General features: G+C 50.4%; 2 protein-coding genes across 4 annotated transcripts; both read right to left on the bottom strand.

The window, feature by feature from the left end:
• Positions 1 to 17,752, bottom strand: LOC131897182 (cytochrome P450 2D4). Of its 3 annotated transcripts, XM_059248081.1 has the most exons (12): positions 17,554 to 17,752; positions 7,259 to 7,507; positions 5,962 to 6,133; positions 5,591 to 5,743; positions 5,360 to 5,520; positions 4,842 to 5,018; positions 4,548 to 4,689; positions 4,141 to 4,328; positions 3,563 to 3,704; positions 3,278 to 3,462; positions 2,975 to 3,012; positions 1 to 1,782 (listed from the first exon to the last, which is right to left on the bottom strand). In XM_059248081.1, exons 2-10 carry the CDS (start codon positions 7,445 to 7,447, stop codon positions 3,284 to 3,286), a joined length of 1,503 nt encoding a protein of 500 aa, XP_059104064.1. In that variant the 5' UTR covers positions 7,448 to 7,507; positions 17,554 to 17,752; the 3' UTR covers positions 1 to 1,782; positions 2,975 to 3,012; positions 3,278 to 3,283. The 3 variants fall into 3 exon arrangements, with proteins under 3 accessions (XP_059104064.1, XP_059104063.1, XP_059104065.1); XM_059248080.1 differs by lacking the exon at positions 2,975 to 3,012 and having other exon boundaries at positions 17,554 to 17,751; XM_059248082.1 differs by lacking the exon at positions 2,975 to 3,012 and having other exon boundaries at positions 17,598 to 17,751.
• LOC131897124 (cytochrome P450 2D20-like) lies at positions 17,523 to 27,716 on the bottom strand. The gene is made up of 10 exons (XM_059248001.1): positions 27,528 to 27,716; positions 26,583 to 26,754; positions 26,161 to 26,313; positions 25,922 to 26,082; positions 25,157 to 25,333; positions 24,868 to 25,009; positions 24,481 to 24,668; positions 23,981 to 24,122; positions 23,679 to 23,886; positions 17,523 to 17,700 (listed from the first exon to the last, which is right to left on the bottom strand). The coding sequence occupies exons 1-10, from the start codon at positions 27,714 to 27,716 to the stop codon at positions 17,523 to 17,525; spliced, it is 1,710 nt and encodes a 569-aa protein (XP_059103984.1).
• Between the last annotated feature and the right edge of the window lie 162 nt (positions 27,717 to 27,878).

Genomic DNA, 27,878 nt, shown 5'->3' with positions numbered 1-27,878 from the left:
TGCAGGAAGGAAGGGTTTATTTGCCTCTCGATTTGAGGGTGTAGTTCAACGTGTCGGGGAAGGTACAGCAGCAGAAGCATGAAGCGGCAGCTCACATTGCGTCTATCATCAGGAGGCAGAGAGAGGTGGATTGTTGGTTCTCTACTTCCTTTCTCCTTTTGACTCAGCCCTGCACCCAAGCCCGTGGGAGGACCGAATTGAGGGTGGTCCCTCCCACCTCAGTTAATCTAGAAACTCCTCAGACATGCCCGGTGATTTGTCTCCTGGGTGATTCTAGAGCCTGTCAAGTTGACACCATCCCCCATAGCGGGAGACGGTACACTGGCAAGGGTCAGAGCCCAGGAGTCAGAGCAGGGAGGCAATCTCGTATAGCTTCCTCTGAGTAGAAGAGGGAAAAGTCAAAGACGAGGCCAGTCATACCACGGCACACAGCGAGGTTCCAACGGTTTCTTTTTCTCCGATGCCCACGCCACCACCTTGTTCTCTGCCCATCTCATTGACTATGGGCCCCAAGCTTGACTTCTCTTCCTATGGCAGGCCTGTAGGTATCGGGGTTCATCTCTGTCTTCCCAAGTGTTAGATTATTTAAAAACAGCTAGAGGGAGAGAGAAGGGCAGAAGGAAGGAAGGAAGGAAGGAAGGAAGGAAGGAAGGAAGGAAGGAAGGCAGGCGAGCTTGGTCTGACCTTAGGTGGGACTGTGTTTATTCACAGGGAGGGGGCATCTTGTCACCCACATGTGTGGATGGCCAAAATGTCTACAGAAGATGGGATTTGGTCTCTTATGAGGGTGCAAATGACTTCCGTAGTCTGCAAGGGAAGCTGGGAAGTGTAGTCTTTCAGCAGGAAACTTTCATTCCAAACTCTGAGAGGATATAAAAAAAATGCAGGGCAAGGTGTTATAGCTGTTTCCTGCTGCGGATGGTCTTTGTGGCAGGGATTGCTGTCTGTGTGCTGGGTTCCAAGGCCTGAATGGCACTTGCATCATGGTGTTAGTTGTGCTAAGGCCTGGGGGCCTGTTACATTCCCCATTGATTCTACAGGCATGAGTCAAATCGTGGACTCATCTGGGGGATGGGGTTATATTGTCTCATTAGCATTAATAGTTTAACAGAATTTGTTTTCTAAGTAGGCAGTTGAAGAATCAGGATCTTATAGTGAGAGCTAGGAGTAAAAGGATTAATGACCAGCCATGACCTTAAGTGTAGTAGTTAGCCAGGGGTCGAGAACAAATACTGGTACCAGTTGATGTCTCTCTCCTTGTGTTTCTTTTTTTAAAGGTTATTTTTGACAGTGGCTGAATCTTTTTATCTCTGATTGGCTGGCATAGAAGTAACAAGTTTTTTGTTTTACTTATTTATTTATTTAATGTTATATAGAGCCCTCCTTGTCTCATAAAGAGGAGGTCCAGTTCCTCTTCATTCTGAAGAACAACCTCGGCTAAAGACTCTAACTGGGTTTCCACACTGGAAGCAGAATTTTTAGGTGGCCCAAGTCTATGTTTACTTGAGTACTGAGTTTTTAAAAGTTTTCATTCCCCATAACTAGGGCTGAAGTTTCAATTACAGGGGAGCCCATGGTACTTGCCCCCGCAAAGAGGGGAATGGGGACAGCTTGTTGTGCACGGGGAGGCCAGGAACCTAGATTTAGGTGGGCCTCATGGCCGCCATTACTGCCAGCATTGCCTGGGAGCCTTCGGGAAGTTGTGGGCCATGGAAGGAGGACTGGGGTAGCCGTGGGCAGGATCATTCCCCTTCCGTTTTAGATGTTTCTTCCTCAACAGACCTGACAGAAACACAAAGGAAGACAATCAGGGTAGCCACTACACATTCATCCACCTGAGCAGCCCAGGGGAGTCTGGTGATACCTCACATGGGTCCCAGACACTGGATCATCAATGCTTCTTTATACTCTAACAGAAAGCACCTTAACCAGACTTACCTCCGCAGGTACCAGACCAGGTGACTTTAGAATGTTTCCTTTTTTGAGGTGGAGGTGTCAGACCCCTCCAGAACTTTAGGCAGCGATTGATCAAAGGGAGTCATAGGGCCCTGGACAGTCTTCAGGTTGTGTACCCCTTAGGGGTTCCTTGACCCCTGCACTCTTCCCTGCTCTGAGGCGATCTGAGACCCCCAATGTCTCAAAGTCTGGTCTCTGGGGATCTTGGTGGAACCTCCAGAAACGCTGTGGGGTATCCACCAGAGAAGACTACTCAGATACAAGTTTAAGCTAATAGAAAGTCTTTATTAGCTGGTTGGCGACTACACTGGGTAATCAGGATCCCAGTGCAGTCCCAAGCCTTTTTAAGGGTGAGCTTTTAAGTACAAAAACTATATCGTGGGTTGATATATATCAGTTAACAAGAACAGTTAGCCAGAAGCAGAACTACAGAAGCCAAAAAACAAGGTTAGGACAATTAGAGACTTCCCCAGAACTATGGACTTGGAAGGATTGGGTCTTTGTTTTCATTACAGCAAGGGGTGCAGTCAGTGTGTTGAGTTTTATGGCCTGAATAAACTGGCGGCGTCTCCATCATGGAGACGGTTGTGCTAAGGTCTGGGGGCCTGCTAAGGTCTGGGAGCCTGTTATGACACTGAGTTGCTGGTTCTACCAAGCCTGGTCTCAGAAGCACCTTCTCACTATGCAGGGGCCTGAACAGCAGTAACCCTGAAAGGTCCAAGAATTAGTGGTGACTAAGAAGCTTGAGAGGTAATCCCCTTCTGGACTCCCACAAAGCCTTTTAGGGAAGCGCCTGGTACCGGATGGCTAACCTCGGGCACTTAACCTGGCATATCACTTTCAGCCTCCCTGACTTCTCTACATCTCTGGGATGTCATAGAAGAAGTTCAGCAATAGATGTGATGATGCTCACTGAGCAGTTAGCCCCAGCTCTGTGGCGGGTGGAAGTGAGTCTGAAATGGGGGCTTCTAGGAGGAATCCTGCCCTTCCCTTCTATGTGACTTACACTGTCACCTACCAGCAGTTCTTTCTGGCCCTCCTTCCAGATGTTGGCATCTGTGTATAAACATGATCAATTTGGGTGAGAAATGTGAGGGCAGGGGAAAAGGCAAGAGTAACTGTCATTCTCTGAGGCTCAACAGACCAGTCCTTCCATTGGGGTCAAATGGTCTTGTAAGAATAAGTAGAGGGTTGGGAAGGTCCAAGGGGAGGCTGCTGAGGTCCATTACAGCCTGGAGGTCTCATGGGGATGATTTAGTTGAGAGTAAAATGATATATTGCCCATTAGGACCCCAGCAGGGTAGTGAATGAGATTCCGTACCTCCTCTTAGCGGGGTAAAACACAGAGCTGGTAGGGCGATGGGGTTGTCAGAGCACCAAAGACCCCGCGGTCGCTGGGCCGGGGCTGTCCATCAGGCACCGAGAAGCTAAAGCGCTGCAGGAGGCAGGTGAAGAAGAGGAAGAGCTCCATGCGGGCCAGAGGCTCCCCCAGACATGCTCTGCGGCCTGTGGGTGGGAGAGGGGATCAGTCAGTCTGGGGCCTGATGGATGCTCCACCCTCCAAGGCCCCCTGGGAAGAGACAGGGAGCCAGGCACCCCCCAGGACCTGCAGAGAATGGCATGAAGGCCTCATGCTTCACAAAGTGGCCCTGGGCATCCAGGAAGTGTTCAGGGTGGAACTGGAGGGGCTTCTCCCAGACAGTCTCATCCTTCAGCACTGAGGACAGGTTGGTGATGAGGGTCGTTCCCTGGCAGGAGAAACATGGTGTGAACATGGACCGGGATGGGGGTCACCATGACCACATGCACAGTCTCTCCCTCACCCACTTTCATGTAACCTCAGCTCTAGAAGCTTCTCAGCCCTCTTTGATGCTATGACAGGGATAAGTGACAAGTGACATCGGTATATACACCGTCACCTGTACTTGTAGGTAGTGGCTGCTACAACCACCCCAGCCATGTTCCTCCCCCACTCCCCCAGCCATGTTTTAGCTTGAGTGGTTTTCTAGCTGGGTTTCTGGTATGTGATTCTTGTTACTGTTCTGCTTCCCATACTTCCCAGGGGAAGCTGGTACTGTGGAGTTGAGAATTGCATAGTCCAGATTCCAGTCCTTCTTAATTGGGCAGCTCAGGCCACTAGCTGGCTGGTAACGCTGACTGGATATTAGCGTGCTCCAGGCCTACCTTCGGGATGAGGAAGCCCTGCATTTCGATGTCACGAGATGTCTTGTGAGGGACACCAAGTGGGAGGATGTCCCCAAATCGCTGGACCTCATGAATGACAGCATTGGTGTAGGGCATGCGGGCCTGGTCTGCCATCTCTGGACACCGTGCCTGCCCTATGACTTCATCGATCTCCTGGTGGACTCGGCCTGGAGAAACAGAAACCCCTCAGTTAAGGAGCCCCAGGCAGATGCCTCTTATCCCTCTACTACTTCTGTGTTAGGGCTGGGTCCATGGGAGAAAGTTGGCCATCACCCTTGCTGGAGTCTGGGTCAAGTCAGTGCTGGAAGCCACATGTGTCCCAAGTAGGCTTCAGGAGTGTGCCTCTCCCCTCCCTCTTCTTTCTTCCCAGCTCCAGCCAGACTCACGCTGCACATCCGGGTGCAGGATCATGAGCAGCAGGGCCCAGGCCAGTGTGGTCGAAGAGGTCACCATCCCCGCTATGAACAAGTCAGCCACCACTATACGCAGGTTCTCATCATTGAAGCTGCTCTCAGGGTTCCCCTTGGTCTGGGCCAGGCAGAAAGGGTAGATTCAGTGGGGAGAGGAAGTCCCTCGATGGCCTCCCATTGTCCCCCAGGCAGCCCAGGGGCTGAGGCACTTGGTGATACACAGGATGGCAGCCCACAGCCCCTGGCCCCATGTTAACAGCTGCCCCTCACCTTCTCCACCTCTACCAGGAAGGCATCGGTCAGGTCTCGGGGTGGCTGGGCAGGGTCCCAGGTTGTCTTGTGCTCAGTTAGCAGCTCATCCAGAATGGCCATGAAGGCCTTTTTCCCAGAGAAGACCTTGCCAGGCAGCCCTGGGATGTGCAGGAGTGCCGGGAACACATTCAGGAACTGTGATCAACAGAGAGGGACCAAGAGAGGGACCTGGATGCTTCCTGTGCTGTGTGTCCCAGCCTCCTCCAGGGTAGACTAGTGACGTAGTCCCTCCCAATGCCAGCCTCTAACCTTCCTTTTTGCCCTGAGTTTCCACAAGGGCTATCATACTGTGGAAATTTCAGACGTGCATGGCCTCCACAGGCACTCACCATTTCCAAGCACTTGACCTCAGTCTATCCTGCCCCCTCCCATTGACGTTTGTCCAGCTCCTCCCAGAAGGCCCTCTCCTGGATCATCTTCCTGAAAGGCCCCTCAGTATGAAGTTATCTGGGTACAGACGCCCCTGATCCCCTCACCATGGGCAGGAAGCCAGCTTCCTCCTTAAGAGTCTCTTTTAGCAAGTCCAGTAGCCTGATGAAGCGCGGGTCATCGTACTCAAAGCGGCAGGCGTAGAGGAGGGATGCGATCACGTTACACACTGCTTTGTCCAGGAGAGCGTTAGGATTGAAAGGGCGTCCTGCGAGGGGAAAGGCTGGTCAGGGTGGGTGCTGTCTGTCTCCACTTGGACCCACCAATCCATCACCTACCGGTATAGTCAGTGAAGGCAGCACAGAGGCATCTGGCCTCCTCAGTCACCCACTGCTCCAGTGACTTCTTGCCCAGGCCAAAGTGACGGAAGGTGGACACGGAGAAGCGCCGCTGCTGACGCCAGGCAGACCCGTACTGCGCTAGGACCACACCTGGGGGACCAAACTTAGGCCTGAGACCCAGTCCTCTTTTCTGCTCATGTCCCACTGTGTCACTACTATTAGATCCTTTGTCCGTCTTTTAGCCACCGGCCTCGGCTGTCTTTTCTCTGCACCTGTCCCTCCCCTGCAATTAGGTCCCCGACTGTCTCTAGTCCCTGAGCCCTCTCTAGCCCCCATTCCCCACCACTTCTGTCACTTTGTGCATTTGCCTTGAGAGCGCGGTCCAAAGCCCAAGTGGTCATTGGTGTGCAGCGGTGGCCGGTCAGCGGTGTCCTCGCTGTATCTCACCAGCGCCTCGCGCAGGGCTGTCAGCCCGTTCAGTACAACCACTGACTCAAAGGCCAGCTGGAGGCTGAACAGGTCCCCAAAGCGGCATCGCAGCTGTAGGCAAGGAGTGAGCGCATTACTGGCCAGCCTAGATTGCCCTGCTTAGCTGGACTGGATGGGACTTGGCAGGGGAGGTCCAGTCGTGAGGCTCGCAGAAGGATGGAGTCTGGTATTATTTGTCTGGGGAACCGCCCTGGACTCTTATCAGCCACCGCGCCATGATCTTGCAGGTGTCACACGTTTTCCAATTGGTCCCACTAGCATCCTCATGTCTGGATGAGGGAACTAAGGATCATGGGTGTAAGTGGGGAGTCTGAGAATCTGAGCTGGCAAAAAGTGGAAGCAGCCGCCACATCTTTCTCAACTTTGATTTCCTGACAGAAACACTGGTTCAGGATCACGGCCTCTCCCATAGTCTCAAAACATTTCCCTCTGGTGGAATGAGAAGGAATGTGAGGTCTGCACAACTTGATTTTCCTTTTATTTTTAGTGTGTGTGTGTGTGTGTGTGTGTGTGTGTGTGTGTGTGTGTGTGTGTTGGAGCCAAGGTCTCAGTATGTAGCCAGGGCTGGCTTGGAACTAGCTATGTATGCCAAGCTGGTGTTGAATGCACAGAGATTTGCTTGCTTTTGCCTCCTCTGAGTGCTGGGATTAAAGGTCTGTACCACTGTATTGGGCTTTTTTTCCTTTAAAAATTTTAGAGTTTGTTTTTGAAATGATCTCATTATGTAGCATGGGCTAGCCTGGGACTCTGCCTCCTGAGGGCTGGGATCAGAGGCATGCACCACCGTGACACCTGGCTCTCAAATTTTGGTTTTAGAGATAGATTCATTATGTACCTTAAGGTGGCCTGGAATTTATAACCCACCTGCCTTAGATCCCCAATTACAGGCATGTTGGAATTAGGACACAATTCCAGTACCATCACTCACCCACTATATTTTGTCATGTGACTGGATCTCAAACTGGCTGTTAAGTCCCATCCCACTTCCTGGCCATTGCCTTTGCAAAGTTTAGGGTATCCTCAGATCCTACACCACTCTCTCCAAGGGAAGGAAGCCTCTCAACTTGCTTTCTCCTGGGGGCCAGCTCCTGTCCAGCATTGTGGTTGCACTACCACCCACTGTGTTCTGATGGGGGGTTCCCCATGGTCTCTCCTGACCTCTAACAATTCCCTTACTTTTTGGAAGCCCGCTGGCATATTCTGGAAGTCCACCTGCATCAGGTTCCCAAGCACAGGCAGAGGCACAGGGCCTGGGGGGTAGCGGGGTGTCCAGCGCTGGCGCCGGTGCATTAGGTCCACCAGAAGCAGGAAGATGACCATGAATATGGCCACAGACCACAGCTCAGTCCCAGTCAGCAGCCTCATGGCTGCCCTGCTGCTCTCTGGGTTTCTCGGGAAACACTTCTTGGTCCTCACGCCAGCCACCTAGGACCGGGAAAAACAGTATTATCACCCCAGGCACTCACCTGGCCCAGGCCGGTCCCTTAGAAAGGAGTCAGTGCTGCTCTTTGCCCTCTGCCTTAAAGCCAAGCTGCTGTGTTTTCAGTGCCGAGTACAAGGAGGGGCAAGGCAGGCCAGGAGCAATGGTAGCCTTGGATGTCCCTGTCCCCTAAGTCCTCAGGAGCTGATGCAGGGGAAGGGGACAGAAACCTGGGGGAACCATGGGAGCTTAGCATACTGGTTGTGCTTGTCTGGGTACTGGGAGCTCCATGGGCAGATGACAGATGCACCCCCTGCTCAAGCCCTTGGTCGAGAGGAGGTATACAGACAGCAGAACTCAGAGAGTCTTGGGGATACTGCCTCCATCTGGAGTGGGACTTTCCTGGAGGCTTCATTGGAGGACTTTGCTGGTAGCGAGTGGGGGCCTGAATGACACCACAGGACACTGGGCTGTGGGGCCAGGTGCCTGGAATGGACCATGCAGGTGAGTGAGGGGCACTAGGAGGAGGGCAGTAGCTGATGACTGGTATCAGTGCATCAGGTACTCTAGGGGCAGAAGATGGTCAAGGCCAGGCTACAGACAGTGTTTCCCTGACCAGCAGCCCACCCTATGGATGCCATGCTGACCCTAGGCACCTTAGGGCACACATGCAGCCTTCCATGCTCCAGATACCTGGCACAGGAGGCCACTTATCACATCCTGGGCGTCTGAACATCCAGGGCTATATCCTTCTAAAGGAACAGAGACTGACCTTTGCCCACTGCTTTGAGCCACACTGCTATGTCTTCGGTGCAGCCAGAAGAACCAGGCAGAGGCAGGGGCAGCGACACAGGCCTCCCCTCTCTTGCCCAAATACTTTCCCAGGGTAGGGAGGTGAAGTAACAGAACTTCTCCAACTTTCTGATACTCCCGAGCTTAGCCCCAGCTCCCTACAGAACCATGGTCTGGACCTGAGTGTGGTGACTCACCTCTGTAATCCCAGCATTTGGGTGGCGGGGGCAAGGAGGATTGCTGTTTGAGTCTAGCCTGAGCTACGATGTGAGACCACATCTCAAACAACAAAAAAGTTTGAAACCAAGCCCTGACTTCTTCCCATTGGCTCACTCGCACCCTTAATATGGCGCGGGCTGTCCCCAGCATGTCTTTGTTTCCCCTCAAGGCACTTGCCCAACCCTGACGGGTCCTCGCCTGACCATGTGTCATCCACTTTTGCATGGAGCCTCATGGAGGCCCTAGTAATCTGAGGGAGCATGTGACAGGAAGCACGGGAGATGAGGGGGATTAACACATTCATAAAACTGTGAGAAAATACTTAAGGCAGGCTATTTTATCAAGAGGGAGGCTGGCAAGATGGCTTAGTGGGCAAAGGCACTTTCCTCTAAGGCTGACAATCTGAGTTAGACCCCAGGACCCACTCCCATAAATTGTTCTCTGACCTCTGCATGGGTTCATGCATGTGCACACACCTACAATGTAATTAAACCTTAGGTTTACTTTGGCTTATGGCTCTGGAGGCTCCAGGGCTCCCTCCTGGTGGTCAAGTCCTGATGGTATTACATGACAAGAAACAGGAAGCCAGCCTGGAAGCCAGCAGGGTGGTGGTGGCGGTGGTGGCGCACGCCTTTAATCCTAGCACTCGGGAGGCAGAGGCAGGCGGATCTCTGTGAGTTCGAGGCCCGCCTGGACTACAGAGTGAGTTCCAGGAAAGGCGCAGAGCTACACAGAGAAACCCTGTCTCGAAAAAACCAAAAGGAAAAAAAAAAAAAAAAAAAAGGAACAGGAAGCCTATGTGTGTGGGGGGCACTGTTCCTCTCCTAGACCACCTGGATTCAACCACAGGCTCTACCCTAATGGCCTCATCTAAACCTATTTTCAAATAGTTATTTCCACCTTTAACTACCATAGATGTAAAGTTTCCATCTCAATACTGCACAGCAGGGATTAAATGATAACACATAAAGCTTTAGGGGACACGCGGCCAAGTGCAAGTTATAGACAACTACTTCTGATAGGGCTGTGCCATTTTGTAAAGCTCCACATTGGTTGAACTCTGACAACTCCAATGACTGCAGGAATTTGGTTTTTAGAACTTAAGTAACTTGTTTGCCTAGATTCTTCCTGCTTCACTGGCCCCCCAAGAATGGCTGGCCAGGAAACATGCTTATTGATCACCTGACCTTTCTGAACTGACCATTCACTGGTTACCCCTAGCAATGGCCAGCTGCAAGCCTAATTTAACTTAGATCTACCATCCTTCCTCCTTTCTCTAAAACGTGTAAGAAGGGACTGTCACTCTGCCATGTGGCCCTGATCTCTCCTCCTGGTCCCCACTGTGCAGCTGTCTATGGCATTAATAACCCAATAGATTTCTTACCTAAAAAGCCCCTCTGGCTCAGTGTCCCCCTTGAGCTAGAATCTCTTTCCTTGGCCTCAGACTGCACATGTGAGACAGAACACTGAAGTGCCTAATCACCTAAGTCTGCTTACTGGTTCAGTTCCCCAGGTCTTCCCACACGCACAACACACCCTCCCACACCCATCAACAACACCCTGAGGCAGCACAGACCTACCCCAGGCACACACCCACTCACGTGCTCAGACACACCCCAATCAGATCTGTGAGATGCACAGCTGGTACCAAGAGCCCTGCTTCTGATGCCCAGGCTGCCTCTCGTCGGGAGGCAGCTCCCAGCGAGGCACATGGCTCCACACGGCTGGTCCCAGCAAGTCACATCGGAGTGTCAGAAAGCAGCAGCAGGTGGCACCCAGAAGACCCTTCTACACACTCTAGTCTACAACATCTCTAGCCACTTCTGGAGGGACAATGTCACGCCTGCCTCTGATTGTCATTAGAAACCAGATGCTAATGCTGTTGATGGCCCTCGCCATGGGGAGTGTGGGAGCCCAAGTTCTAGGGTTCCTGTGGCTTTACCCAGCAGGTCCGCATAGAGGATGATTAGGACCACAGGCCTGAGTGCAGGTGTCTGAGATGGTCCGCACTTGGCTGTACTGGGGGAGGAGGTCTTTTGCTCCACTCCTTGGCATCTCTATAAAAACCCTGGGGCCATTGGAATAGGTTCCAGGCCCTCTCGAGGCTATCCTTTACTTTCTATCTGTTTACCTCCGCATTATTCTCTGCAATAAATCCTTCTATCTAATATTTCCTGCTGCTCACACTCAAGAAAACTCTGGAGAACTGTGGGGTTGGTGGGTAAACGCCCCACAGGGGAGTCGCTTCTTTCTTGCTCTCAGATTTCTGTTTTTTTTTTTTTTTTGATAGATAGCTGGGTTAAAACTCTACAAACATAGCTCTCCTAGGAGTTTCCATTAGTTACTTTTCTCAAATCTGTAAGGAAATACCTGTCAAGAGTCAACAGGGGAAACGGGGTTCATTTTGGTTCACAATGTGAGGGCACAGTCCATCATGATGGGAAAGCCTGGGGGTGGGGCACCTCAAAGTCGTGGTGGCCAGAGCACGAGACAGCTGGTCCCCAACAGCCAGTCGGCAGGAGGAGAGTCACACAGTCAGGTAGCAGAAGGAGATGAATATGGATTCCCAGCTTGCTTTTATCCTTTTCATTCAGTCTGTGGCTCCAGCCCATGGGATAGTACCACCAACAACCGGGTAGTGGATGTCTTGCCTTAGTTAAACATCATTAGAAACTCCTCACATAAACACTCAGAGAGGTGAATCCTAAGAGCTTATAGGGGGCTGGAGTGATGGCTCAGAGGTTAAGAGCACTGGCTGTTCTACCAGAGGTCCTGAGTTCAATTCCCAGCAATGACATGGTGGCTCACAACCATCTATAATTTGATTTGGTGTCCTCTTCTGGCAGGTAGGCAGAATACTGTATACATAATAAATAAATCTTTAAAGAAAAAGAGAAGAGATTATAGATGAGATCAAGCTGAAAATTTAAATTCAGCACCATAGAGGAACTTCTTATACACACAGATTAATGGCTTCATCAAATTCTTTTGAGACAGGGTTTCTCTATGTGACAACTCTGGCTGTTCTGGAACTTGCTTTGTAGCCCAGGCTGGCTCAGACTCACAGAGATCCACTTGCCTCTGCCTCCTGAGTGCTGGGATTAGAGGCGTGCACTTCTAAGGCGCCAGCTGCTCCATCACATTTCTAACTGGGCCTGCACTGTATGGAAGTTAGTATCTATAAAGGTTTCTGGATCACTACGTTTCCTTTTCATTTGTAATTCCTGCCCCTCGGGGCGTGGACTCTTGGTTGACCGTCTCTGTACTTACTGACTCTCACTTCTGACTCCCTATATCTGCTCTTGAGACTCTGAAGGGATTTACATTTTGGTTATTCATTCTCAACTACAGAATTTCATTTGGTCTCTGCTCATTACTGGTATTTGTTTAATACTTTTGTCTTAAAAAATATTTGTTTGTAGGAGTATGGGTGAATGCTGGCTGGTATGTCTGTGAACCATGTATGTGCCTGGTGCCTGCAAAGGCCTAAAGAAGACATTGGATCTCCTGGAACTGGAGTTACAGACAGTTGTGAGCTTTCATGCGGGTGCTGGGAATTGATCCTGGATCCTCTGGAAGAACAGCCAGTGCTTTTGACCACAGAGCCATCTCTCCAGCCCCAATTTTTGACTTTTTAAAGACTTTTTTTTTTTTTAAAGCATTTTGAACAGATTTCAGTGAGCTGATCTAAAGTCTTTGCCCAGTGATGTCAACGTCAGGGACAGTTTGCCCTCACTGCTTATTTCCCTACGTATGGACTATCCGTTCTGGCTCTTTTTTTTGGCCTGCCTCATTATTTTAAAACTGGACATTTCAAGCACTACCGTGTGGCTACTCTGGAGACATGATTGCTCCTTGGCTTTTTGTTTCTGTGACAAATGCCAAGAGGAAAACCTAAAAAGATTGATTTTGGCGCCCGGTTTGAGTTGTCTCACTCCATGTCAGTCTACTCCACTGCTGTGGGGCTGTGGCTAGACGGAACGTACAGTATGGAGAGCACGTGGCAGAGCAAAGTGCCTCTCATGGCGGTGGGAAGGAGAGAAGGGAAGCTCCAGGGACAAGATGTACCTCTCAAAGACGCAACCTCAGTAACTGACTACCTCCAACCCAGCCCTTCTTCCCAGTTGTCCATTCAGCAATGAACTCATCAATGGATTAACCCATTGATTAGACTGAAGCCCTCATGGGCCAGTCACCTCTCAATAGTACCACCGCCCAGGGACCACGACTTCAGTGCAGGAGGCCTTTTAGGGGATACTTCATGTGCAAACCTAGGAAGGAAAGGGACCCCCCCCCCCACACACACACACACACAAGGTTTCTCTGTGTAACAGTCCTGGATGTTCTAGAACCCAATTTGTAGACCAGGCTGGCCTTGAACTCACAGAGATCCGCCGGCCTCTGCTTTAACCATGGCAACAAAAAAAGTCTCCTATATGGGCCAGAGAATGAAAAGTCAATGAAGGAACCCAGTAAGCCTTTGTGGTTGGGGATGGTAAGAGGTCATGAGAAACCTCTAGGTAGTGGGAGGTTGAGTGACCCCAGAATGGGTACGTGAGAAATCCCCCATGTGAGGAGACTGAGCGACCCTAGAGAGTCCATAGACTTGCAAGACAATTCCAATATGGGAAACCGAGCATTTCTAGAAAGGACCGATTTACAATATACCCCTTGTATCTTGGGGAGAAAAAAGATAAATGTGTTATTTTCTCCTGTAGCTGTATGGTTTCTGTGTTACCTGAACTGAAGATGTGTGCATGTGTATGCACGTGAGGGACTAAGAATTAGACTCCTGACAGGAGACAGATGGTAAAGATGGCACACTCCTGCTCTCTGTCTGTCTCACCCTCCTGACCCAAGACAAAGGCCAAGACAAAGCCGCTTGAGACAGAGGCCTAGAAGGTTTTTCCTTCTGGACAGTAGCCCCCCTCCCCCACCGGTCAACAAGTTCAAGACTGGGCCAGAAAACATGAACTACTTTGTTGGGGTGGACTTTTAGGTGGTGTGGCTGCTTTTACCTCAGCCCTGTTCCTTGTAAGTAACCCCTCACCCCACACTCCTCTTAGTAACTCCAGTGAAAACCCATTAGCTCATCACTAATGATGTGATGTTACTTTGGTCTGTTGTACACTCTGCTTCTGGGGTGAACAGGTGTGTGTGTGTGTGTGTGTGTGTGTGTGTGTGTGTGTGTGTGTGTCTGAGTTGCATCTCCCCAGGAAAACTCTGTTATATAACAGCTCTTCAGGAGGAATGGCAACAAATTGTAGGTCCAGGGCAATGGCCACTGATGGTATAGGGAATTAGAAAGTCGTGATTCAGGGCTTGCCTCCCAGCTGGAGCGTCGGTGCATGGATGCCCGTGACATTATTTAGAGGCAGGTTCTCTGAAGAATCAAGGAGCACAGGTACCATGAACGAAGCCAGTGGACAAGCACCACAGCTTGGCTGGACTCCCGAGTGGTATCTCCCTATCCCACAGGCCCCGTTTCAGTTTGCTACATGCTACTCATCAAACTGGACGGCCAAAAGCCAGTCCAGACGTCTCTCATCCCTTTAAACCTTGAACGCCTGGCAAACACTAGTAATTGCATGCTGCAGGAAGCTCCCAGGCCCACTATCTCTGTTAATCATCAAAATTTGGAGAAAAGTCTGTGAACCAGACCCATCACTGCCCACCCCCGCCCCACTCGAATAAAGATCATATTTCTCTGTACCATCTGTACAAGTTTGCAAGTCAGTGAGTTTAACATTAGCTTCCCATACTCCTAACCTAAAAAGCTCACCGCCTCTAAACTAGATCATGGCTGTCTGCGACCAAGATACATTCCATTGGCCTTTTATGAAAACGCCTTGTTTATGGGCAAAGATCCAAACAGGAAGAAAGCATCCTTTGTTGAATTACAATCAACATCACCGAGTAGAAGTCACAGCGCCAAGGGAGAAAGCCCAAGTTGCTCAAGTTTCTCTCCCTGTGTCCTCCCCACCCACCCCCCACCCCGCCTCTGTTATTTGGCGACCTTGAAGAAGTCACTTAGAAACTCTGCCTGCTTCCTTGGCTGCGAGAACCAGGTCTGTACTGTTGTTGCTCTGGATGACAAGTAAGGTGGCCGAGTCGGTACTGAGCACGTACACACTGCACACAAATCTGTCTGTCCCTGCAAATGTTAAGGTTGTTGTTCTTAATTCGCTAAGCGCCCCTCCCCTGAAATACCAACAGATTAGAATTCTTCCGAAATCCAAAAATCAAGGTGACCCCTGTATCTAGTCTAGTTACATCAACTATCCCGGCCTCTTTCTCTTTGAAGGAAAAATCCAAACCCAGGAACTGGATCCGGATTCAGAGGGCATTGACAGTTACTGAATACATTACTCCACACACACAATTTTAACCAAACACTCACGATGCCTCCTTACAGTAGCCATGCTGTCCCACCCAACAGGTAGACCAGAGGGCTTATAGCACTCACAGGTCAAGAACCCCAAAGTGGTGACAAGAGACGTGTTTGGGAAGATGATCCAATATTGTCAAAATGCATCACAACCGCTTTTATGGAAAGGATCAGAATGCCATTGGCCCTCTTCACCATGTTGCATGGTTTCCCACTGGTGTTGCTAGGTCTAGAGTCAAGGGAAACTGGATGCTTCGCACACAGCAGACACAGGTCTTCGCCTGGCCTAAATGTAGCTCTTCACCTATCACAGATGTGGCCGTCAAGGCTCTGGGAAGGCACCTGCCTTGTCAACCAGTTTCAAAATGACAGAATGGGACCTCCTGTGTGGTCTGTCAAGCCTGCATCTAGGCGGCATGGTCCCAGGATCCCACTTTTAAACCCCAGAGGGTTGCCTGATGAGTTACAGAGCAGGATAGGCAGTGAGTGACAAGACCCAGCAGGGTCCCAGGTTCGGGTTTGGGATGAGTATCTTCCCTGAGTAAGCAACCCTGCTGGAGCAGAGGGGATATAGGGCTGCTTCTACTGTGCAGCACAATACTCCAATGCTCCCACCAACCCCCCTCCCCCGAAAGAGACTACATATGGGAGAACTCTGACTGGGCAGAGAGAGGGACAGAAGCCCGTGTGGTGTCCTAGAAACTGGAACACTTCCATTTTAATAGTCTATTTCCAAGTACCCTTGTGGGGCACAAGACATATCCCAGCACAACTACCGGACATCCAGGCCTCTTCTTCCCACGGTAGGACACAGTCTTCCACTGAGCATCCTGAGTGCTGCCTTCTCACAAGCCTGTTCGGGGCATAGGCAGCATCATAAAATGTCCAGACGCTAACTGTCACATCCCCCAAACTCTATCTTCTATGAGTAAAGAGACGACCCTGCCCTTTGAACGGTATTTCTGACAGTGGAGACACATGTCACAGGGCATGTCTCTTCTCTCCCTCTCAGACAGCTGAATAGGGTGAGGGGTCGGTGTTTTGTAGCTGAGCACGAAAGTACTTGGACCCAACGGTCTCAAAGCCATAACCTCTAATTCATCACCAGCATGAACTTGCCAACTGTGTCCTAGAGCTTAGGAATCACACATGGAGCCAGCAGATTCAAACCAGGCAAGCTAACGGTGGAAAGGCCTAACAAAGAGCACCCAGGCCAATGACCCACTTCAGTCACTGCCAACATGGGCCGCTGGGGCTTTTGGAAAACACTCCATTCACTCCCTCTTGAAACATTTTGTTCCGTAAGAATTATTACACAACGTTTTGTTCTCTGAAACATCATCTGCACACTCCATGTCTGTTCTCAGGATCAAGCCAAATGGTGGACAGCTGCTTTTCCATCCTCCTCGGGGTCCCAGTCTAACTTCCCAGATCCCACAGACACAGCCCCGCAGAAAAAAAGACTCCAACTCCTTCACATCCTCGGGGCTGGGAGGCAGAAATACTTGAAAAACTTCAGGGTTAAGATATGCAAGGTAGCTTGTAACCTCAGCATTTGGGAGCCTGAGGCAGGAGGATTGTATGGATTTCGAGGCCAGCCTGGGCTGCAGTATGAAATCTGTCTCAATAACACAAAACCAACAATTGAAAGGAAACCGAATCTCTAGGACTTCTGTCACTAACCGATGAAAGAATTCTAAGGCTCTAGAGATGAGATGCGTTGCTCGACTGTTTCAGGGGGGAATGCACCAGTGTCTGCTGCTGACTTGACACCCCAACAGGAACAGGATGGGCCGCCTGGGCCGCCTGGGTGGAGGTAACCATGATAAAGTACAACAGGATATTAACTGTGCACTCTAGTTGGTGGTCTGTGGTCGTGGACTGCAAAACTCCTAGTATGTTCAGTGTAGAATTTCTTGTTTTCTTTGCTTTTTCCTGTTTGTTTTGAGACAAGGTCTCACTATGTAGTTCTGGCTGTCCTGGAACTCACATGTAGACATGTAGACCAGGCTGTCCTGAAACTCACAGAGATCCTCTTGCTCCTGCCTCCGAGTGCTGGGATTTTGGCTCAGCATAGATTTCTTTTAGTTTTTCCTAGTTAAATGGGAGTGGGTCCTCTAAGAGTCACCGACAACAACATTCAGGGGCAGTGTGTGCAAGCAGGGCGGGCACGGGTCCACTCACCAGCCCCATCCTAACTTCCCAACCTTCCTCCACCCCAAAGGGCAAGAAGCAGAGTCTGTGGAGAGAGGGCTGGTTTGCTTAGGTACTGCCTGTGCTCACGAGGCCCAGAATACACTCCAAAGGGCAAGTTATGCAAAGGCCCAGGGTCAGGTCTCCACCCTGCTCGCTGCAGGACAGAGGTCCTCAGCCCTGAGGCCTGGCTACACGCGGATTCCCGGGCTCTGTGACTTCTGGGGTGAGCCCCAGGAACCTGCTCTTTCTTAGGCCCAGGGTGGTTCTGGCATCTTAGCCTCAGCCTGGGACAACCAAAACTGCTTACTCCATCCTCCCTCAGGGGACAAGAGGCCCTGGGGTTCCCATCTGCTCACGCCAGCGGGGAGCAGCACCCCGCCCAAAGGGGAGAGACTGCCCTGCTCCAGTGCGAAGGTCGCCCCAGCTCAGGGGCTGGGGTGGGGGCCCGCCTCGCACCTCTCCTGCAGCAGAGGGGCAGCCTCTGAAAGCTCCGCCTTTACCGGTGTGTTCTGAAGCCCAGCCCGGAGAGGCAAGAGGTGTCGGGAGCCCAGCAGGAACCAGAGGAGAAGCTCTGAAGAAGAAGAGCTCTCGGCAGGATCCACTCTGAGGAGGAGGGGTTGCTGTGAGGAGCAGCAACTCTGAAGAGGAGGGCACTGGAGGAGGAGGGGACACTCTGAGGAGGAGGATCCATCCCGGGGAGGTGGGGACGCTAGGAGGAGGAGGAGGAGGAGGAGGAGGAGGAGGAGGAGGAGGAGGAGGAGGAGGAGGAGGAGGAGTTTAAAGGACGCCTTCTAGGGAAGAGGATTCGAAATGAGGGGGAGTTCTAAGGAAGAGGCCTCAGCCCTCACAGGTCTGAGGTTTGAGTTCCCCCCTCCTCAGTCTCTCCCAGCACCCAGAGCCGGCTTGAGACTTATTAGCTTGTGCTCCCAGAGGGCTCCAGGCTTACAGTGGGCCACAGGTGGTTCTTGGGGGCACTGAAGACAGAGGGAACTGCAGTGAGAATTAAAAAAAAAGTATAGAGAAGCATCCATCCTTTGCACACAAGGGAACCATGATGAGATTAACAGTTAACTTCCCATCAGAGACTGTGGAGACCAGAAGATATATATGCAAATCCTGAAGGATGTCATCCAAATTTCGTCAAGAAAAATTATCCTTCAGGAATTAAGGAAAAAGCAGGACATTTCCAGAAAAAAGCTGAAGGGAATCACTATCAGTGGTCTTGCCTTACAAGGCATGGTAGAGGGAGTTCCCCGGGCTGAAAAGAGATGATGTGAGCCATTGACTCAAAGTCAGAGAAGTGAGCACAGGACACGGTAACAACGCCACGAATAAAAGTGTTAGTGTGCTCCAGGATTGTAATTCCTTTCTTTTTGCCTGTCTGGCTGCAAACACCAATGCATGAAACAATAATTACAAATCTGTGTTCACAATATAAGATGTACAGATACGCAATCCATGGCAATAATAATAGGATAGTAGGGGAGGCACAGAGATCAAATGCACAGAGTTTGCATACTACAGAAAGTAAATTGCCACTCAAACAAGGTTTTTGTAAGTTTTAGGCATTGATTACACCTGGAAGCTCACTGGCTAGCTCTCCTGGAGTGTGTATTGTGGCAGAAACAGCAAGCAAGACTCTGCCCCAACAAGGTGGAAGATGAGACCCGAACCCCAGAAGTTATCCTCTGACCTATATATTCGCTCAGGGGCATGTCCTCTCCCCACCCCATGTATACACCCTAATAACGAGCTTTAAAAGATGTTGATTTAATCCCCGAGGTAAAGAATGAAAAGCAAATAAAATGTACGAAAGTAAAGAGAATCAAAGAGGAACACTGAGCAGTACAGAAGGGCAGAGATGGGGCCGTGAAGCGGAGACAAAAGGAACGCAGAAATAAAGAAGTGAAGCAGAGGAGGCAGCGTCCTCGCTTGCTCTCTATTGCTGTGATGTGAACACTTGGACCAGAGGAGACTCTGGGGAGGAAAGGGTTGACTTCAGTTTACACTTCCAGGTCACAGGCCATCAATAAGGGGAGTGGGGGCAGTGGCTGAAGCAGAGACCACAGAGGACGCTGCACACTAGCTTGCTCACAGGCATATGCTTAGCTGGCTTTCTCATCCAGCCCAGGACTTCCTGCCCAGGGAATGATGCCACCTATGTTGGTTGGGCCTTCGTTTATCAATTAACAATGAAGATAAACACACACACACACACACACACACACACACACACACACACACACACACAAAAGCCCACAGGTCAATATGATCCAGACTTCTTTCAACTGAAACTCCTTTCTCAGGTGACTCTAGACTGTATCAAGTTGACAGCTAAAGCTAAGAGAGCAAGGGTTTCCTCTCAGTAATTAATTGAGGATTAATTGAAGTGTACCTGAGTTAAACCCTCTTATTGAAAGCAGAGGTTGGTAAATTGGTTAAGAAATGAGATCCATGTGCGTGCCAGTTTCAGGAGAGCCATCAGATAAAATGAAATAAAGAAGTTGAAATTAGAAACATAGGAAAATATATTCTATGCAAAAAGTAACCAAACCAAGATGGCTGTATTGCAGTCTAATAGACAATTAAAAGTTTAGGGCAGGAAGAAGATATAAAAATTACAAATGCACAGTCACACACTACATACTGATGATAGTCCAGAACAGACGGTATAGAGGCTTATGGTCCTATAAGATTATATCACCAGGTGACATCACAGCCATCTTAGTTTCTGTAAACACACTACAGTGTCTGCACAATAACGCAATGTGGAGATAATGCAGTTCCCAGACCAATTACATCCATAAGTGACATCTGACTGTGTGCAGGGAACAAGAGAGACCAAGGTAGATGGGGTAAAAGGGAAAGATCGGAAGGAAGAGATTGCCGTATAGTCATAGATGAGGGTCTGATAGCTGACTATCAACAGTGAATAGAAACACCACCCAGGAGCTCCTTGAGGAAACTCAGGATGTGAACCAATTAGTGCAGGACTGTGAATGAGCTGGACATGCTAGACACAGAGAGACCCTCAATGGCCTCAGCATGTGCACACAACCAAGAGCACAGGATCATTCTCCTGGATGATCACACGTTAGGCCAAATTCACGTTCAATACCCTTTTAAAAACTGGAGTCTTGGGCCTGGAAAGATGGCTCAGTGGTTAAGGGCACTGACTGCTCTTCCAACAGACCCGGGTTCAAATCCCAGCACTCACATGGCAGCTCACAAATGTTTGTAACTCAAAGAGCTGACCTACAGGCAAAACACCAATGCACATAAAATAAAAGTAAATAAATTAAACAACAACAACAACAACAAACCCTGGAGTCTTCTGGTTGGGCACAGTGGCATATGCCTGAAATTCCAGCAGTGGGAAGGCTGCAGTGGGAAGGCTACCACAGAAGGATTGCTGCAAGTTTGTGACATTTTAGGCCACCCTGGGCTATATAGTGAGACCCCCCCCACACACACACACAGCCATAAACAGGATCTTTCCTGCTGCGGTGGAATGAGCCTATAAATCTACACATTAGCAGTGAAATGGAAACTGGACAAGCATGTGGATATTAGCAACAATTTTCACAAACAACCAGAGGGTCAAAATGCACATACAACCAGACAACAACCCGAGGTGATGATCACAGCAGCTTCATTCATAGCAGCTGAAGGAGTAAACCCAGTGTCTACTGATAGTTGAGTCCATTACAAAAGAAAAGAGCTGTAATCTCTAGATTACAGAGCTCCCAGAACCAAATCATAAAATACAATTTTTTCCTTATGTTTTTAAAGATGTATTTTAGTTTAATTTATATATACCTGTATGTGTCTGTGGGACATGTGTCTGTGTGACTGCCACATGTGTGTGGGTGCCTAGTGTCGCCTAAGGCCAGAAAAGGATATTGGATCCCCTGGAGCTGGAGCTATAGGCACTAATGAGTCCCCAGTGTAGGTGTAGGGGATGGAACCCAGGTCCTCTGGAGGAACAGCAATAGCTCTTAACCCCTGAGCCATCTCCCCAGCCACTATAAGCTTTAAAAAAAAATGTATACACACCTACGATGTTTGTTTTATAGATCAGGCACAGCAAGAGATTAACAATAATAACTAATGACAATTATAACAAAATACAGTTCTTAAATGTGGAATCCATCTCTCAGAGATCTCCCTGCACCCACACAATACTACATGTGGTGCTGCGGGATGATGCAAGGAAGGTGAGCGGGACTGAGGAGAAGAACGTGGGTGTTGTGATACAGCATTGGGACACTGTCGCCTCCTCCTTGAACACAAGAACTGCGATATTACAGAGGCAGATCCAACAACACAAACCCTTACGATGTCCCTAATAACATGAACATGTAGGACAAAGACACCCTTATGTTCCCAACATACGTGGGATGGCGAAGAATATAAGAAGCGATTTAGTGAGACTCCTCCGAAACGTGCACAATTCCAAATCTGAGAATTACTCATTTCTGGAATTTTCCAGGTAATGTTTTTGGACCGTGGTTATCTACTGTAATTGACACCAGAGACAGATGAGTTCTGGGTGAGCACTCGGACAGTGTTAATTGGTACAGTGGACGATTGTTCAGCTTAAAAGAGCTAGTGTGATGCCTGCTGAACACGAAGGAGCCTTGAAGACTTAAGTCAGTCACAAACAGTACATGATTACACTTGTCAAATCGTAGAAATAGAAGGCAGAGTGATGGGTGCTGGGGCTGGGCAGAGGAGAGAATGGGGAGCTACTGTCCCGGGGTGCAGAGCTTCAGTTTTAGCAGATAAAGCGATCGGAGGAGGGATTGTGGTGGTGGGGATGACTTGATACCCCTGAGCTGTACTCTGCAAATGGAGGGGATGAACACTGGTGTGGCATGCTGGAGCATGCTGGCTGAGCATGCATAAGGCCTGGGGGTCAATTCCCAACACCATGAGAAATAGAATGGTAAGGCTGGTAAGTATTAGTGATGCCTAAGCAAAATAAAACAAAAAAGACGCACAGACAAAAGCTTCAATTTGCCTTGCATGCCAAGAAGCGTGGCTAGGGCAGTAGAGTGACCTCAGCTGGCGCAGTTCTGTTCCGCACATTCCAGGACAAGTGTTGAGTGCCCTCAGCCTGTGGGGAGACCTTGCCTGAGAGCTTGGAACATGCTGATAGCAGTGTCTCTGCACAGCTGGGACTGAGGGCCATGTGGCCCCATTTACAACAGCAACAGGTTTTAGGCAAGTGGCCTCCATGGCCTGATCTGGAGGGTGTGGAGACTGAGGTCATCCATGTGGGTACTCCCTGAAACTGTGCTCATGTCTATGGGTCCCCCAAACTTCTGGACAGTGAGGTTCTGTTGACTTAATTGTGAGCGATGTCCTCAACCTCAGTCACACTTGGTGGCGGGGAGTCCCTATGCCCAGCCCCCTGACACATGTGACAGACGGCTGGGGGTGTGTCCAACCCCCTGAGCTCTGCTGTCCCTTTCCCTGCTGCTGCTTTTCTTCCCTGTCCTCTCTCTGCAGTCACCTCTGTGGGGTGGCTCTGGGGGCCTTTCCAGGCGCTCATGCACCTCAGAGGACCATGCTGATTCTTAGTAGAAGCCTATTACTCCTATCCCTGAGACCCATGGAGTCCCACCCTCTGCCTGTAGTTTGTCATCAACCCCGTCACCACTGATGGCTCTTTATGTGTGACATGGGTGACATAGGGTCAGCTGTCACTCCCGAACTTCAATATACCTCTTCTTTCTTCCTCCCTTCCTTCTCTCCCTCCCCCTCTTCATCTAGCTCTGCTTTCGTTTTATGGGGCAGAGTCTCCTGGTTACATAGTCCAAGCTAATTTAGACTTTCCTTTATATCCCAGGATATCCACACACATGTAATCCTCCTGCTTGAGGCTTCCAAGTGCCGAAACCACAGGCCTGTGCCAAGGTCTAGGCTCGGCACACCCTTTTCTCACAGCATTAGCTGTTCCTTGGGGAGGGATGAGGCAGGTGATAAAGGTTGTCTGGAGACTGTTGTCTGAGGATCCAGCAGAGACAGGGATTGAGACTTGTTTGATTTTGCTCTTTGGTCTTTTGGGGGGGCGCCACCCAACTCCCAAATAAATCACCCCTGGAGGCTTATTCTCAATTATAAATGCCCGGCCTTAGCTTGGCTTGTTACTCGCCAGCTTTCCTTAACCTTAAATTATTCCATTTATCTTTTGTCTCTGGGCTTTTTTCTTTTCTTCTGTAAATCTTACTCTTACTCCATGGCTTGCTGTGTAGCTGGGTGGCTGGCCCCTGAAGTCCTCCTTCTTCTCTGGCTACTTCTTTTTTTTTTTTTCTCTCCCAGATTTCTCCTTCTATATATTCTCTCTGTCTGCCAGCCCCACCTATCCTTTCTCCTGCCTTGCTATTGGATGTTCAGTTCTTTATTAAACCATCAGATGTTTTAGACAGGCACAGTAACACAGCTTCACAGAGTTAAACAAATGCAATATAAACAAAAGTAACACACCTTAAAATAATATTCTACAACAGAGGTTGGAGTAGGAGACAGTGGCAGCCACAAGACTGATTTATTGTGCATGGCTCAGCCTTACTTACAGAGCAGGACTGGAATTCGTGTGCCTGCTGGCACTAATCACAGCACAGAGCTGGTAGGGGGAGGGAGCAACTGGCACTGCAAAGACCCCGCGGTCGCTGGGCCGGGGCTGTCCATCAGGCACCAAGAAGCTAAAGCGCTGCAGGAGGCAGGTGAAGAAGAGGAAGAGCTCCATGCGGGCCAGAGGCTCCCCCAGGCATACTCTGCGGCCTGTGGGTGGGAGAGGGGATCAGTCAGCTAGGGATCTGGCCTCAGAATTCAAGGCATCCTGGGAGGGAAAGGGAAGCCAGGCACCCCCCAGGACCTGCTGAGAATGGCATGAAGGCCTCATGCTTCACAAAGTGGCCCTGGGCATCCAGGAAGTGTTCAGGATGGAACTGGAGGGGCTTCTCCCAGACAGTCTCATCCTTCAGCACGGAGGACAGGTTGGTGATGAGGGTCGTTCCCTGGCAGGAGGCACATGGTGTGAACATGGACTGTATACCAAGACCCTCATTACCATGATCACATGCACAGTCTCTCCCTCACACACTTGATCCTTTTATGTAACCTCAACCCTAAAGCCTCTCATCCCCTTGGAGGGCCCTGTTTACAGGTCTCCATGGGTACCCAAGTCAGATCTGTCCCTGTGTGCAATGCTTCCTAAAATCCCCTGTGGTCATTTTCACTGGCCATTTCTCTTTCCAGAGGACTCTCAATGGTAGGTCCTGTAAGCACGTTGGACATCTGGGCTATGCTGGTCTTGTTCTTTCCTGCCCATGTATGCTAGTGTCATGATGTAATAGTTTGAGGGCCCATGCCTACCTTGGGGATGAGGAAGCCCTGGACTTCAATGTCACGAGATGTGATACGTGGCAAATTCAACGGGGAGATGTCCCCAAAGCGCTGCACCTCGTGAATGACAGCATTGGTGTAGGGCATGCGTGCCTGGTCTGCCATCTCTGGCCTTCTGGCCTGTCCTATGACTTCATCAATCTCCTGTTGCACGCGGCCTGGAGGGAGAGCATCGCCTCAGGGAAGCATTCCCAAGGGACTTCCCTTTGCTTCTCTCTTACAACCATGTGAAGGGCTGAGTCCATGTGAGCAAGACGTCCACGAGTGTTGCTGGCATCTGGCTTAAGTCTGTGCTGGGACCCACATGTGTGTGGAGTGTGCCTGTCTCTCCTCCCTCCCAGCCCCAGCCAGGCTCACTCTGCACATCTGGGTACAGGATCATGAGCAGCAGGGCCCAGGATAGTGTGGTTGAGGTGGTCACCATCCCTGCAGCAAACAGGTCAGCCACCACCGCGCGCAGATTCTCATCATTGAAGCTGCTCTCAGGATTCCCCTTGGCCTGGGCCAGACAATAAAAGTGGGTCAGTGGGGAGAGAAGTCTGCAATAGCCTCCCATTGTGCCCACCAGCCCAGGGGCTAAGGCACTTGGTGATACACAGGGTGACAGCCCACAGCCCCTGGCCCCATGTTAACAGCTGCCCCTCACCTTCTCCACCTCTGCCAGGAAGGTATCAGTCAGGTCTCGGGGTGGCTGTTCAGGGTCCCGGGTCCTCCTGTGCTCAGTCAACAGGTTCTCCACCATAGCCATGAAGTTCCTATTACCTTCTAAGGCCTTGTCAGCCAGTCCTGGGATGCGCAGGAGGATCGGGAACGCATTAAGAACCTGTGACAGCCACAGAGGAAGTGTCAGTGCTTCTGCTTTTAAAAGTCAATTATTTATTATTCATTATCATGTATGAATCTCCTGTACCATGGTGTGTGTGAGCATGTCATAGTGCTATGTGCCAGGTCCATCTTCTCTACCCTACATGGTTCTTAGGTATCAAACTCAGGTCTCCAGGCTTGCTTGGCAAGCTCCTTACCCACTAACCACTTAGCTGGCCTCTTGGACCCATCTCAGATCACGGTCTCCTTCACAATGGACCCAGAGCCTGTTTGTCCTCACCCATCACCTGCCTCCTCCTCAGTTCCTGCCTTAGGACTCTTGCAGCCCAGGGTGGACAGAAGGAATATTCTACTCTGGAAGCCACAGGCTTGTGTGGCTTCCACGTGGACAGAGGGTACAGATTCCTTTTCTAGAAACCCTGACTTTCAGCCATTTCTCCCCTCCTGTTATCTGACGTTTGTCAAGCTCCAGGCCTTTCCTCCTGCAGTTGACTTCCACAAGGCCTCCCCCATGGCCTTTGCACAGTTTCCTCTGTGACCATGGACAGCCTAGAAGTAGCTCTGCAGGCTGCCCTGAGCCTCCTACCTCAGGAAAGAAGCCAGAGACGTCTGCCAAAGCTTTTTCCAGTAGTTTCAGCATCCTGGTGAGGTAAGGGTCTTCATACTCAAAGCGATGAGCAAAAATGAGAGACGAGATCACATTGCATGTAGCTTTGTTCAGCATGGTTCTGGGATTGAAGGGCCGCCCTGGGAGTGGAGTTGCAAGCAAGTCAATGTACTGCTCATGTCTTCTGTGCCCATCTGCATCCCTCGCCCATCACCCACCAGCCTGGCCGGCAAAGGCGTCACAGAGGTGGCCAGCCTCCTCTGTCACCCACTGCTCCAGGGATTTCTTGCCCAGGCCGAAGTTGCGCAGGGTGGACACAGAGAATCTTCGCTGTTCTCGCCACTCGGGCCCATAAGGGGCAAAGACAATACCTGTAGACACATCTGTGTGTAACCAAGGATGCCTGGTTCTGCTGTCCTCTGCTCCTGTCATTCCTCTTCTCCACTGGGTTTCTACCCATGAGTCTCTCAAAACTTTGCTACCTCAATCCAGCTCATGCCTGCTGGGTAGTTTCCACCCTGGATTTCAATGGCTTTTTGTTGAATTGCTTGACCACATTACCACCCCCATTCATGTCCCATGCTTCCTCTACTCATTGCCGTGTCTCCAGTGCCACTTCTGCCCCCACACAGCCCTTTACCTTGGGATCTGGGCTTCAAACCCAGGTGTTGAAAGATGGGTATTGGGGGTCGGTCAGCGGTGTCCTCTCCACAGTTCACCAGCACTTCCCGAACCGCCTTCAGTCCATTGATCACAACCATTGGCTTCCAGGCCATCTGCAGGCTGAACACGTCACCATAGCGTTGTTGAAGCTGAAGGAGAGGGACAGAGCGCTTAGGAAGTGGAGGTTTCCCGAAGATCCTAGAACCAGGCTCACTGCATAAACATGGGTGTAGTCTCTCTCTGTCCATCTCCCTCTCTGCTCCCCTATCTCTGCCTCTGTGTATGTGCATGTGTGTTGCTTTTTATTGAACACTGGTCCTGACAAATGCTGGGCAAATGCTCTACCACTGATCTACACCCCCAACATGAGCTCTGGTGTCTTGTGGCTGAGGCGTCTCATCCTTTAAGTTCATCAAAGGACCCATAATAGATTTGGTCACCCAGCTGCGAACTTGCTAGAGCCAGGAAAGTGTCCACAGGCCCCTTAGCATCCCACCAGTATGTGAGGAAATGCAGATTCCTTGAGACCCAAACCACACGGCAGCAAGAGATTCAAGCAGACACAACCCCTCTCCCCACTAACACAGTACCCTAGATCCTGGTGTCATCTACCCCTAAGATCCCACCCACTAATGAGATCAGAGGGACCTAGGGCTTTTGTGACTTAGTTCTGGCCTGTCCATTGGAATCCCAAACCTACTGCTACATCTTGCCCCACTTTCTGTCCTTTGTCTTCCTACAACCTTGCCCTCCAAAAGTCCACAGTGTCCTTGGGCCCTGAAGCCTCCTCCCCCTCCCCCAGGAAGTCTCTTACCCTTTCCTCCTAAAGGACCAGCTTTCTGTCCAGCCTGTGGCTGCACCAGCACCAAATGCTGTTAAGATGACCATGCTCTCTGCTGCCCACTATTACCATCTCCCTCACCTTGTGCAAGCTGTATGGCATGTTCCGGAAGTCCACATGCAGCAGGTTGCCAAGCACTGGCATTGGCACAGGGCCTGGGGGGTAGCGGGCAGTCCAGCGCTGGCGCCGGTACATCAAGTCCACCAGAAACAGGAAGACAGCTGTGAATAAGGCCACAGACCACAGTCCATCCCCAGCCAGCAGCCCCATGGTGGCCTCACTGAGTTTCTGGCTTCTTTGGGAAAACCTTGGGGTCCTTACTGAAGCCACCTGGAATCAGTAAGAACTCTCTGACTGTAGTCTGGGCACCCCGTCTCTTATATAGGAGCCCAGGCTGCCCTTTGCCCTCTGCTGTGAGCCAACTTGCTGTGT

This window comes from Peromyscus eremicus, chromosome 20 (genome assembly GCF_949786415.1).
Source record: "Peromyscus eremicus chromosome 20, PerEre_H2_v1, whole genome shotgun sequence".
NCBI classification, from domain to species: domain Eukaryota; kingdom Metazoa; phylum Chordata; class Mammalia; order Rodentia; family Cricetidae; genus Peromyscus; species Peromyscus eremicus.
This window is presented reverse-complemented; position numbering and strand designations above follow the sequence as displayed.